General features: G+C 38.7%; 1 protein-coding gene across 3 annotated transcripts in view; it reads left to right on the forward strand.

The window, feature by feature from the left end:
- Window positions 1-13,840, forward strand: part of Tbck (TBC1 domain containing kinase) — a 158,677-nt gene that overhangs the window by 109,794 nt on the left and 35,043 nt on the right. For all 3 annotated transcript variants that reach the window (XM_059266267.1, XM_059266268.1, XM_059266269.1), the window contains one exon: window positions 12,612-12,787. In XM_059266267.1, coding sequence (XP_059122250.1) covers window positions 12,612-12,787 — 176 coding nt within the window. The remainder of the gene's footprint in view (window positions 1-12,611; window positions 12,788-13,840) is intronic.

Consider the following 13,840-nt stretch of genomic DNA (forward strand, 5'->3'; position numbering starts at 1 on the left):
AGTGGCACATTTCTCCACAGGCAGCAGGGCTCTCACAGAGTCTAATTAGCATATCCACATGAAGCTGCTAGGAAGGCTGCAGTGGTGACAGTTTTCCTGTGCAGCCTGATTTAATTCAGTATCGATTTGACACAGATCCTCTAGCAATGTTTTTCCGGCATCGAGTCTACAGAATACATTTTCTTCATGGAGAGTGATGGGCACAGCACCCTGACTCCAGCTAGCTAATGAATATCTGGGGGCTTGCACAGAGGTGTTCCTTACACAACCTCAAAGTTCAGAGATGTCATTTCATGAATCACTGGCATTCTGTGACATTTAAAGAGAAATGGATCCTGGCACAATCCTACAGACAGTGTGGCAACAAGAGACACAGTTATACACAGGATCCAGGAAGTTTAATGATTTTCAAATTTCAGGCCATAAGTGTCCCATTTATTCAGGCCCCCTCAGCACTTCCTATAAGATATGCAAAGCAAACAACTTCTGTGACATGAGTTCACAAGTCACATTTAAATCTATGTGTAAAATTTTAAATATGATAATTTTTAGCCTGTTTTGTCCACATACAAACACAGACTAAGACCATAATGAGAAGTGAAACCAGAGCTTTATCTATTGCTCTCATACCTGTGAGAGAACTCCTGCTGAGAGCTTTCTCTTTCTTTCCAGCCCAAATAAATAAAGTTCACCCAGCTGTGCTGTGTGTGTGTGTGTGTGTGTGTGTGTGTGTGTGTGTGTGTGTGATGTGTGGTGTGTGTCTATGTGGTGTATGTGTGTGTGTGGTGTGTGCGGTGTGTGTGTGCCTGAGTGACTGACGAGTTATGGTTCAGAATTCCTACAGGAATCAAACAAAATGAGCACTTAGCAAGGGACAACCACTTAGAGCTAACAGTCTTAACCACTCAACTTTCTTATTTATAAAATGGATAGTTTACTATGAAGAGGTTTATTTTCTTGGACAAGCTAAATTACTGTTGTTGATTCTAAATATCCCTTTATGGCAGACTAGATTCATACACGTATTTGTGTTATTTTTCAATTACATCATCTTTTCTAGTTCCATTTCCCATACCAAGAATTTATTAAACTCATAATTATGCCCAATATGTGATACCTCAACTGAAATAAATTTACTGATAGGAAAATAAAGTATGTCTTTTTGGTTCTTAGCATTCTTTTTAATTGTAGCATTTTAGGGTTTTAAAACTTTTCCATTGCATGTATTTGTTTTGTGTCTGTGTGAGTGTATATATGTGAACACACACATGCCACAGTGCACATGTTGAGATCAGAGGACAACTTGAAAGAGTTGATTACAAGGTATCATGGGTAGCCAGGCTTGGCAACAACCATCTTTATCCACTAATCATATCACCAGGCTGCCTATGCCTGTATCTTGAGATGTTCATACAGAGTTTCAGATTTTAACTTTACATCTACGTGTACATGTTCAGTTTCCCCAGCACAATTCATTGAAGAAGTTTTTCTCCAATGTACATTTTTGGCTGTTTTGTCAAAAAACTAGGTGGCTGTAGTTATGTGGACTTCCATCTCAGGCCTCTGTTCTGTTTCACTAATGTGTGTATCTGGTTTGTGCCAGTACTGTGCTGGTTTTGTCATTTGTTTGGGGGATAGTAGGAAAGGTTCTATTTTTCCTACAGTTCCACATCACACTCCATCATAAAATGGACTCAAGGCAGGAGTCTGGAGGCAGGAGCTGACTTAGAAGCCATGGAGGAGTGCTGCTTACTGTCTCGTTCCCCATGGCTTGCTCTGCTTGATTTCATATAGAACCCAGGTTTATCATATATGGCCTTTATTGTGTTGAGTATGTTCTCTTAATCCCTAGTTTCTCCAGGGTCTTAGTCATAAATGTTGGATTTTGTCAAATGCCTTTTCTGCATCTGCTGACATAGGTAGGTCATCATGTGATTTCTGCCTTGCCTTGTGCATTTTAACCAATGAATAGTGTCTTCTTTTAAAATAGAGTAGCTGTTTTATTTCTATAAGTAAAATATGAACACACTTAAATATCTCGTAATTTGGCAAAAATTAATTTTTTAAATTAATGAGATATATGTATCAGTATCTGGTCTACATAGTGAGATCCAAGACAGGCACCAAAACTACACAGAGAAACCCTATCTCAAAAAACCAAAAAAGGGCTGGAGAGATGGCTCAGAGGTTAAGAGCACTGGCTGTTCTTCCAGAGGTCCTGAGTTCAATTCCCAGCAACCACATGGTGGCTCACAACCATCTGTAATGAGATCTGGCGCCCTCTTCTGGCGTCCAAGCATGCATGTAGGCAGAACACAGCATACATAATAAATAAACAAATCTTTTAAAAAAAAAAAAAAAGTAAAACAAGTTTAAAAACAAAAAAAATGTATGTTTACATTTTATAGACAATATAGTAAATAAAGATTTACTTCATTACAAAAAATAATGACCTGTACTTTTAGCAAATATTTTTTTGACTTGGGTTGTGTGTTATTACATTTTAAGCTGTATTAAAACAAAAGGGGCTATGAAGATCTTTAGTTCAACAGCTTGAACATTGACTGTCTAAACTAAGTATTGATTTAATTCACTCATTACATTATAGCTGACCATTTTAATTAGTTAGAATTTCTGTTCTGTTTGATAGACTTTTACATATGAAATAGTTTATTGAGTTTTCTCTTTATTGGGGCAGTGGTTATAGTGTGTTTATGCAGTACATTTTAGTAACTAAATACATGTATATAATGTATAGTAATGCAATCAGGGTAATAAGACTTTCCATCCCTTCAAGCACTAATCATCTTCATATGTTGGAATTTCATACTCTTTGGGTCATTTTGAAATATATCATTGACTGTTTGAACCTACACTTACCCTTCTGTGTAATAGAGAACCCAGAACTAATTCTTCCTCCCCAGCTGTGGGTTAGTATATCTTTACAGAACTTCTTTTGATTCACTTTCTCTAATGCCCTTCCAAGTGTCTAGTGACCAGAGCCCCATTCCATTTCTCTGTGACACTGACTTACCAGTTTACAGAAATGAGAACATGTGATGTCTGACTCTGTCTGACTTTCTTCACTTAGCATAGTAGAGCCAGTTCTATCCATGTTACCCAAATGATGGTTTCATTCTTCATGGCTCAGTCATGCTTTATGGTGTTTATATGCACACTTTCTTTACTGACTCATCTACTCAGAACATTTAGATAGAGTCCATACATTAGCTATTGTGAACAGTACTACAGTGAACATAGGAATGCATGTATCTTTTTGGCACAAAGATTTTGAATATATTCCTAGTGGTAAAATCACTGTATCATTATAGTACATCTATTTTCAGTTTTCTGAGGAATACTATATGATATTCCATAATATCTGTACTAATTTACATTCCCACCACCCTTTCTCCATATCTATGTTGTCATTTGCTATTTTTGCCTTTTTGGTAACAGCCTTTCTAATTGGGATCAGATGACATATATTAGTGGTTTGTGTCATTGCCTTTTTTGAGGTAGATAAAGTCTCACTGTATAACCCAAGGTACTCTTGAACTCACACCCTGCCTGCCTACACCTCACCAGTGCTGAGAATACAGACATGTTCCACCACTTTCTCAGCTTTTGATTTGCTTTTCCCTGGACATTGTGAGACTGGGCAATTATTGTATAGACTATCTTTACTCTACTGGATATTCTTGGTGTCTTTGTTAAAAATTATTTGGCTATATAATTGTAAGTTAATTTTGAATTTTTCCATTTTGTCCTTTTATATGTGTATACAGCATAATAGTATCATACTGTTTGGTTGCAATAGTTTTGTAATTTTGAAGTCAAATATTGTGATGCCTCCTTCTCCCACCTCCTAGATTTTTATAGCTTGTCTCGGTCCTTTCTGCTTCCATGTAAATATTAGGGCTGTTTCCTATTTCTGTGGAAAAAGTCATCAATAATTTGATGAGAATTGCATTGAACAATAGAGTAGTATGGTCAGCTGAGCAACAGTAATTTTTCTAATCTATAAACATGGTACAACATGAACACTGGATGACTTTCTCTTTTTATCCTTTTCAATGGCTATCATTGGTGATTTCTAATTTTCATTTTACAGCTTCAGTTTCTTGCTTATTTGAAAATGTTTTATTTAATGTGTAACAATCATAAATGGGATTGTATTCCTGATACCTTTTTCAAAAAATGTACTGTTCATATATTTTCAAAGTACTGTTTTTGAAAAACAATTTTTCTGTCCAACTTCACTAACTTTTTTTAAGCTTTTATTTTATTATATATGCAGCATTCTGTATGCATGCCAGAAGAGGGCATCAGATCTCATTCTAAATGGTTGTAAGCCACCATATGGGTGCTGGGAATTGAACTCAGGACCCTTGGAAGAACAGCCAGTGCTCTTAACCTCTAAGCCATCTCTCCAGCCCCCCAACTTCACTAACTTAATTCATCAATTCAAATAACTTTCTGACCAAGGATTTTGGTTTTTATTTATAGCATCTTGTCATCTTCAAACATGCATAAATTAACCTTATGTTTTACAATTTAGATGACCTATATTTCTTTCTTTTGATAATTGAGCTTTTAAAGACAGTTCTATCTTAAGAAAAATGAAAGTGAATATCTGTCTTTTAGGATCTTACAGGAATAGCTGTAGGTTTTTTCATCTTTAACCTTTAATGTTTTGAGGTACATTCTTTTTTATTATTAATTTCTTGGCAGTGTTATGCTTTGCTTTGCTTTGTTTTGTTTTGTTTTAGAGACAGGGCCTCCATATGTAGCCCTGGTTGTCCTGAAACTCATCTTGTCCATCAGGCCGATGTCAAACTCAGAGATCCGCCGACCTCTGCCTCTTGAGGGCTGGGATTCTGGCATTCAAGGTGTGCACCACCAAGCCTCACTGACCATTTTTATTATCGAGGAATGCTGTCTTATCGAGTGCCTTTTCTGTATCTGCTGAGATGATCTTCCATTCTGAGGGATGTTGTATCATTAGTTGATTTGTGTATTTAGAACATTACTCCATCCCTGTGATGAATCACACTTGAGCTTGCTGTTTGATCTTTGTAAGGTGCTGCTGAATCTGGTGTGCTACTATTTTGTGGAGAACACTTGCACTTATAGTCATTAGGGGTATATGTTTTTAGTTTTCTTTTTTTGTGGGACCTTGGTATGGTGCTGACACTCAGGTAGTGCTGGCTCCAGAAGAAGAGTTTGGCAGTGTTCCTCCCATTTCAATTAGAGAAGTTTAAGAGGATTTGGAGTAAGTCTTTTAAATATTTTGTATAATTCAGCAACAAAGCTGTCATGTTCTTGAGGCTTTTTTCAGATGGAAGGTTTTAAATATTGTTTCACTGTTACAGTTCATTATTTGTATATATAGGTTTCCACTTCATTTCAATTCACTTTTCATAGCAGGTATTCAGAAATTTATCCATTTCTTCTAGGCATTCCACATTTTTGCTAATAATTTCTAATAGTGGTTTCTCATGGTTCCATGCATTTCTGTGCTGTGAAAACCCTTGTTTTTACTTCTGACCTTGAATCTTCCCTCTCTTTCCTGTTAATCTAGCAGGATGTTGAGATGTCTCATTTGTCTCTTCAGAAACCACAGCTCTTTCACTCAGGGTGGTGGTCACTTGGCATGGTGGTCAATCGGTGTGATTGTCACTTGGCATGGTGGTCACTTGGCATGGTGGCACATGTCTGTCATCTCCCCACTTTGGAGATAGACAAGCCTTTTTGTACTAGCTTTAACCTTCAGACTGTAGAGTAGAACAGAAACTTTCCACATTCCCCACTGAGTGGGTTCTGAGGGTACCAAGCCTTGATTGGGCCCCTGGTAGCCAAATTACTATAGTTGCAGAATGCACCTGTGCTTTTCTCTGCTCTGAAATGACAGTTGTAGGTGAAGCTGGGACTTGGTGTTCGGAGCTCCAGTCTTGAGGTGTGGAAAAGATCTTCCCTAATACCTGCAGGTCCACTGTTGGTAATACAAGATAGGATAGAAAGTGAGTTAGGTACATTTTGGACTCACCAAAATAGGATAGATAATGAAGTTTTCTCTGAATTTGTCAAATGCAAATGGACTAGACATTGTTAATATATTTATTGCTTGTATGTATTGTATATAGTTTTTCTTATGTTAGTTACAACTTTTTATTTTATTTTTTATTAGACAAAAAAAGGAGGAAATGTGGTGATATTTTATTTGTGCTTTAATAAATAAAGCTTCCCTGGAGATCAGAGGAATAGGAATAGCCATTATAAGTAAACAAAGAAGTCAGGCAACGGTAGCACATGCCTTTAATCCTATCACTTGGCAGGCAGGAATCTGTCTGGATCTCTGTGAGTTCAAGGCCACACTGGAAACAGAGCCAGATGTGGTGGCACATGCCTTAAATTCCAACACTAGTTAACCATGGAGGTATGGAGGTCTGCACAGACAGACAGGAAATGACAGAGCTGGGCAGGAAGATGAAGTGATGTAGCTGGACAGAGAGAGCAAATCAGATGGCAGAACAGCAAGGCATATAGGCATGGGTAGACAGGAAGTATCTTGTATTTGGAAGCTGCGGAGTTGGTGAGGTAAGGTTAGCTGTGGCTTTCCCTATTTCCCTGGTCTCTCAAGTTTTCACCCCTATATCTGGCTCCGTGGTTTTTTGTTTTTTGTTTTTTTTCAGTCTAATAAGACCATTTAGAAATTCATTTACAGTCCAGTTCATATTGGACTTGGGCATGTAGTAGAGTATCCTCTTGGGCTGACACTGCAAGATGCTGAGAGGGTCCAATGAGACATCCTCTGGCCCAAAGCTGCTGGTAAGGTCAGGAAAGGTAACATGAAGCAGTGCCATTGTAGAAGATTCCTTCTTTGGAACAGAAAAGCCACTCAGACCAGCCAGCTCCTCAGACTGGACTTAAAGCCTCTGAAAACTGTAGACTTCTGTGCTGGGGCCACAGGTCTGACGCTGAGTATGAGGGCTGCAATTTCCTGCGTACCCTTCCTTAACAGGAAGGGTCCCCACCAGGGAGGTGGTGAGGGTTATGATTTGCGTTGTTTCTGACTCAGGGCTGTGTAGACTTGCGCCGCTTCCTAGCTGGTTTCCAGTTCTCCCTCCCCGTCCTCAAAGTACAGACTTCCCCTCGTTCCACACCAAGCCCTCTGTTTTACCATCCTGGCTACACTTTGTCTAGTTTTTCTTCGAAAAATACTTTATTTGTTTATTCTCAATTTGGGATTCAGAGATTAAATGAATTGTAAAATTAGTTTACCTCTTAGGTTCTTTTATCTTCAATGAGAAAATAGGAAACATAAGGGCCAATTTAGCTTTATTGAAAGGAAGCTTTCAGATATGTCAGCTCATATTCCATAATATGCCTTGTTAGGTTACAAACTCAAGGTACAGCAACATGTTCTCTGGTGTTAGGGTGGGTGTGATATGTATAGCCTTGCTGAACTCATTAAAATCAAAATGCCTTCACATATTCGAAAGAAGTTAGGCATACAGCTAAATACATGATAGACTATGATGCTTCTGTACCCAGTGTCCTCGTGAGAATTGTCTGGCTTTTTTTATAGTGCATTCAAATAAGCAATTAGTTATTAAAAACAGCTGAGGATCCATCCTTTGTTGTGTTCTCTGCTGAAACCTTGAGTTTCTTTCCACTTCAGATGTCCTGGTTATATGCAGCTATAAATGGTTGGCTGACTGATATTAAGTAAACATTGTGTCCTATTTCACTTTCCATTGCCGTAATAAACACAATGACCAAACGTGACGTGAGGAAAACAGGGTTTATATCAGCTTACAGTTCATCATCAAGGGAAGTCAGCTTAAGAACTGGAGGCAGGAGCTAAAGCAGAGGCCATGAAGGAATGCTGCTTACTGACTTGCTCCTCATGGCTTACTCAGTCTGTTTTGCTAAGCACTTTGACCTGTAAGAAAAGAGTGAGATGACTAATGAGGTCAGGAAGTAGCACCTGGGAGGAGTCAGAAGCTCCGCCCTCAGGGGTTGAGTGGAGTCCTCCACCCTTTTCATCCTTTTCATTTCCACTCAGGAAATGGATCAGGTTCTGGGTTTGTTTGAAAAATCATTTCCAGAAACTCCTACACAAGTAAGCAAGTAAAACTAGCCCCCCCCCACCCCACCCACACTGTCACCTTGCCCTTGTCTTTGCCTCAGAAATCACTGACACTAAAGTTGTTCATTTACTAAAACCTCCATCTGTTCCATCCTTTAGCCGGGTGGGGTATAACCCAGAGCCTTGGTTTTAGATACTAAGTTTTCACCGCTCTGTTTGTGTGTGTCCTGCTTATGAGGAGGCCTGCCTGATCACCCTCAGTCTTTTTAAGCAAAACATCAAATAACATAGAGTACTAAACAAGTTTCTCACTTTTGTTCAAGGAAGGAAGCAGGAATTTGGGAGTGTATTCCTGCTTATCAGAAATAAAGTCACAGAACACTAGAGTTAAAATAAATAATAGTGTCATTTAGTCTTTTTTTCTTCTATTATTCATGATAAAACTGAGGCCCAAAGGATGAAATATCCCCAAGCTGATACTGTAAGTCAAAGGGAAAATTACTGTCTTTGAAGAAATTTAGCTCGCACTCAGTTTTTATAGAGCACATCTGTGAAATTTTTAGCATGAAATCTTCAATCACTGAAAAGAATTCTGTCTCTCCTCTCCGTATTTCATACTCACGTACATTATCTCTCTTCTATTTAGGGGAACAAAGCCTCTCCAGTGTGACAAACGCATTCTGCAGCCTCCAGAGCAGAACAGCTATTTCAAACTCTGTTACAGATGCTGTTTCTGAATCTTAGAAACAGTAACCTCTGTTCCTCTAAAAATAAGAAAGATAAACTTAAAAAGTGCTACTGGAGCAATGTATAGATTTAAATGTAAAGAAAAAAATCTTTGTAGATGATGGGGCTTTTTAGAGTGGTATTTTTTAAGTGGCTTTTCTCTGAAAGTTTGAACATAATAGTTTATGTCTGTAGCTTTTGCAAAAGGCTGTCCTTCATACATGCACTTGAAATACATCCTTCATATATGCACTTGAAATACATGTCCTTCGTACATTCACTTGAAATAATGTCCTTCATACATGCACTTGAAATACTGAGCACTTTGGAGGCTACTTAGTAATACATGGAGAAAATAAGAATTGATTGAATTTTTTCTAAAAACAACTTTATTTCTTCTAATACTAGAACATTTAAGGTTGTCTCAGCAGTATAGAGCTATGACTGCCAAAAATCAATATTTTTGCCAGTTTTTGTTTGTTTTTAATTAGTTCACCTTTTCTTATGAATTTAGCTATAGTTCAATGTTGATACCTAATACGACCCTCCAGCTGTGACTTCTCACAAATTTCTGTTTCCATCTCTAGCTATAGTCTTAATATTTTAAATGTGGTATACTCTGTGAAGCTCAGTTTCACATGTCTAAATTTGGATTTACCTTTTCTTATTTGCTGTCTGTAACTATCTTTTCCCAAGCCTCATGTTTAAAACTTTAGGACTAAATGTGTTCATCATATTTCCCCCTGACCTGTTTTCTTATGTTTCATCTCAGATGTCTTACGTTACTTTTTCATTAATTCACCCAGTTTTCCTTGGTAGCTACTCTGTTTCAACTTTCTGGTAGTTGATGAGATGCAAATACCAAGTGTGCAGACTCATCTGAGAGAGCTCCTACTCTGTTCTGAGAACTCTGTGTCAGTGAGTCACAGCACTATCTAGGCTTGCTATCTCCTGGATATGGTGACATGCATCTGATCTCAGCACTTAAAAGGCTGAAACAGGAGGATCACAAGTTCAAGGTCAATCCAAGCAACATAGCAATAGCATATTACAAAATGAAGAAAAGGGCTGAGAAAATACCTGGTCCATAAAGTGGCTGTTGTACAAGTGTGAGGACCTAAACTCAATTCCCAAGATGCACATTAAAGAGCCAGGCATGGTGGTGTACCCTTGTCATCCCAGCTCTGAGCTGGCGGAAACCAATGGATTCCCTAGAACTCACTAGCCAGCCAGCCTCACATACTCAGCTATCTCCAGAGCAGTGAAACTGTTTCAGAAAACAAGGTGAATGGTTCCTAAGGAGTGACACCCAAGGTTGGCCTCTGGATGCCACACTCACACACATGTACCCTCATGTGGACACACACCCATACACAAATATGAACCCACATACACATTTACACCCATACATTCATGCACCCAAATGCATATACACACAAATTTAGCAAAGAGATAAAGAAAAGTTTTAATTTTTAAGAATTCAAGTCTAAAAGTACCAAATAACAAATAATTCTGTGTTCTTAAGTCTCATGTACTGTTAAAGAGAAAAAAAACTTTCCTGGATAAAACTTGAGCTTGATATGAGTTTTTATCTATAGGTTCTTGGACTGAAATGATGAATTAGTCAGCATGCAGAGCCGTTCTGTAGTTGTTCTAAATTCCTGTCCACTGGCTATAGCAAAGGCCCGTGAGCTGGAAACTCTAGTCACACTAGGAAAACACTGATGTATGTGCTATTGGTGTAGCAAAACAGAGGTGGTGTGGGGGGAGCTTTGTATAAATGTTATAATAAATAGTAAAATTGCTTAGGAAACTAATAACTACTGGAAGGTGTATTTTATATTAATAACATGATTGTTCTCTTCTTAGAGAAGTGTAATTTAGCCTAAGAGCTTAGTTTATTTAACTCCTAAAATTAGTCTGCAGAGACAGTTGTATATCATACTAAAATTCTTTTGTACATCTAGAGAAGGCTGGGAAGTCATGATTTGTTGGTGACTCCTCTCCTGCTCTTAAGACTGTGCAGCAGCACTCTCTCCTAATGACCTCCCTCACATTCGGTTAGGACCGTGCTGGACAGAGCACTCCTATAGAATACTCTTCCCCAGCCCGTGAACACCCTTCACTCAGACCAAGTGAAAATCCTTCCACTCAAAATGTCACGTTCATCACTAAGTGTCTGCAGGCAGAGTTAGGCCAATCCGAGCTCTTGAGTTCATCTCCAAAGATGTACACAGCTCATACAGAGACCTCAAGAAACACCTGCAAACATTGCAGTCTAACAAAAAAGGACAGGGAGACTCTGGTGTGTTGCTGCTGATAATTTCAAAATGTTGAAGTAGCTTTAATATTTAATATTAAAATTGGCATTCTTTTTTTTTTAATTTTTATTTTGCAATACAATTCAGTTCTACATATCAGCCACAGATTCCCTTGTTCTCCCCCCTCCCGCCCCCCTCACCTTCCCCCCAGCCCGCCCCCCATTCCAATCTCCTCCAGGGCAAAGCCTTCCCCACAGACTGAGATCAACCTGGTGGACTCAGTCCAGGTAGGTCCAGTCCCCTCCTCCCAGGCCGAGCCAAGGGACCCTGCATAGGCCCCAGGTTTCAAACAGCCGACTCATGCAATGAGCACAGGACCCGGTCCCACTGCCTGGATGCCTCCCAAACAGATCAGGCCAATCAACTGTCTCACCCACTCAGAGGGCCTGATCCAGTTGGTGACCCCTCAGCCATTGGTTCATATTTCATATGTTTCCGTTCGTTTGGCTATTTGTCTCTGTGCTTTATCCAACCTTGGTCTCAACAATTCTCGCTCATATAAACCCTCCTCATTCTCGCTAATTGGACTCCCAGAGATCCACCTGGGGCCTAGTCATGGATCTCTGCATCTAGATCCCTCAGTAGTTGGATGAGGTTTCTAGCACGACATAAAATTGGCATTCTTAATGCCTATTTTTATTAAAAGTCATAAACCCAAAAAGCTTAGCAGTTTTCATTTCTGTTTAAAAGTTAATGAAGGAAGTAAATAAGTGTTTACCATTACAGAATCGGGGACCCAGTCAGAGGAACTCTTGAGATGAAAACTGACATCAAACTCCACTTGAACACATTTTTTTTTTTCAAAAGAAATTTGTCTAGTGAATGATTTATGTGGTGTATTTCTTTTCCTAGGAATACTAAATTGCAGATTCCAAGTAGAATCAAAGAATGAAACTAAGAAAATGAGATTAATAATTAGGCCCAATTTTGATAATGATTAAGCATATAAATAATTTCTCTTTGGATCTCTATACTTTTAATCAACTAAATTCTGAAAAATTTGTTTTGTTGTTGTTTGTTTGTTGTTTTACTGGGAATGGAACCTAGGGCCTCATCCATGCAGGGCAAACGCTTTTCCACTGGGGCACATTCCCAACCCTCGAAAGCTCATAAATTCTCAAGTTATATCACACAAGGTTTCAAAAGCAATACTGATACTCTATTAATTTTTTGTTGGGTTGGATTTATTGCACTGCTTATTGTGGGAGCAGGGAGGGAATAATTCTTCTCTCTACTAAATAACACAGAGAATGGCTGCTAATATCATTTAGCCATATACCATATAATGGGGATAAAGGTGAGGCCAGTGTCCTAGTTTGACAGTCCGATGTCTTTTTAGTAGGGAGCCTATAGATTGCCAAAATGAGTTTGAGTCCTCTTCTCCTTGGGCTATACTGATGGTATAAAATGCCTATAAAATTGTCTCTATAAAATTGTCAATATTTTTGTTCCTTGTACTTTTTTTTCAGTCAAGAGAATCCATCACTTTAAATGACCTAAAATCAGAAGTATCACCCCGGATTTCAGCAGAGGACTTGATTGATTTGTGTGAGCTCACGGTGACAGGCCACTTCAAGACCCCCACCAAGAAAACCAAGTCTAGTAAGCCGAAACTCCTGGTGGTCGACATCCGAAACAGTGAAGAGTATCCTTGCCTAGTGGTTTGGAAGGGTGGGTTTGCTCTACTCCTGTTTCTTCTTCTCCTCATGCAGGGTGTGTGGCGAGAGCAGTGGACATTTCTGGGATGCCTGTGGACTTGAATAGCTGAGTAACTCTGAAACTGCATGCAGTGGCCTTGCACATTAACAGACCAAAGTTATGAAGATGTTTTCAAACATTAGAATATGTACGTGCACACACATGCGTGTGTGTGTGTGTGTGTGTGTGTGTGTGTGTGTGTTTCTCTGATATACATTGTGGTTCTAGATATCATTTGAGTTCTTCTTTTAAAAAGCAAAGCTTAAGACTGACTGTCTTAAGAAGCTCTCTACCACTGATCTACATATGTAGCCCCACACTTTTTCTTTTAATATTTATTTGTTTTCATTTTGTGTATATGAGTGTTTAGGTTAGAATTTGAGCAAAGACAAAGTATGTGTATATATATTGCCTACCTCAGAACCAAAGGGGCCAGATCTCAACATTGAACTCATATTTACTAAAATGGCAAAAACGTTGGCTTAGAGAGAACATGTGCTTAAATGGAATACAACATGTTTTTTAGAAAGATTTTACTATTAAATATTACTTACTCTATGATTTTATTTGGCGTTAGGATATGAGCCACTATGAATAGGAACCATTCACCTTTCTCCATATGTTTTCATCTCGTCAGAATCCCATGATACATACATTTATTATTCCCCAGTGTCTAGATAAATGGCTATCTTACCTTCTTATAAAAAAAATGCTGGAGACGAAAGCCAGGACAGTGACTGTCCTATGGTGCTCTCTACCACTGATCTATGTATGTGACCCTCATACTTTTAAATATTTATTTTCATTCTGTGTGTATGAACATTTTGCCCAAATATATATATGTAAGTAGAACTGGAGTTACAGACACTTGTGAGCTGCCATGTAGGTTCAGGGAACCGAACCTGGGTCTACTGGAAGAGTACTCAAGATCTTAACTTTTGAGGCATCTCTCCAGCCCCATACTTTTTTCTTAACAGAGCAATCCCTTCTTAAACAGAAT

This window comes from Peromyscus eremicus, chromosome 6 (assembly GCF_949786415.1).
Source record: "Peromyscus eremicus chromosome 6, PerEre_H2_v1, whole genome shotgun sequence".
In the NCBI taxonomy this organism is placed as follows: domain Eukaryota; kingdom Metazoa; phylum Chordata; class Mammalia; order Rodentia; family Cricetidae; genus Peromyscus; species Peromyscus eremicus.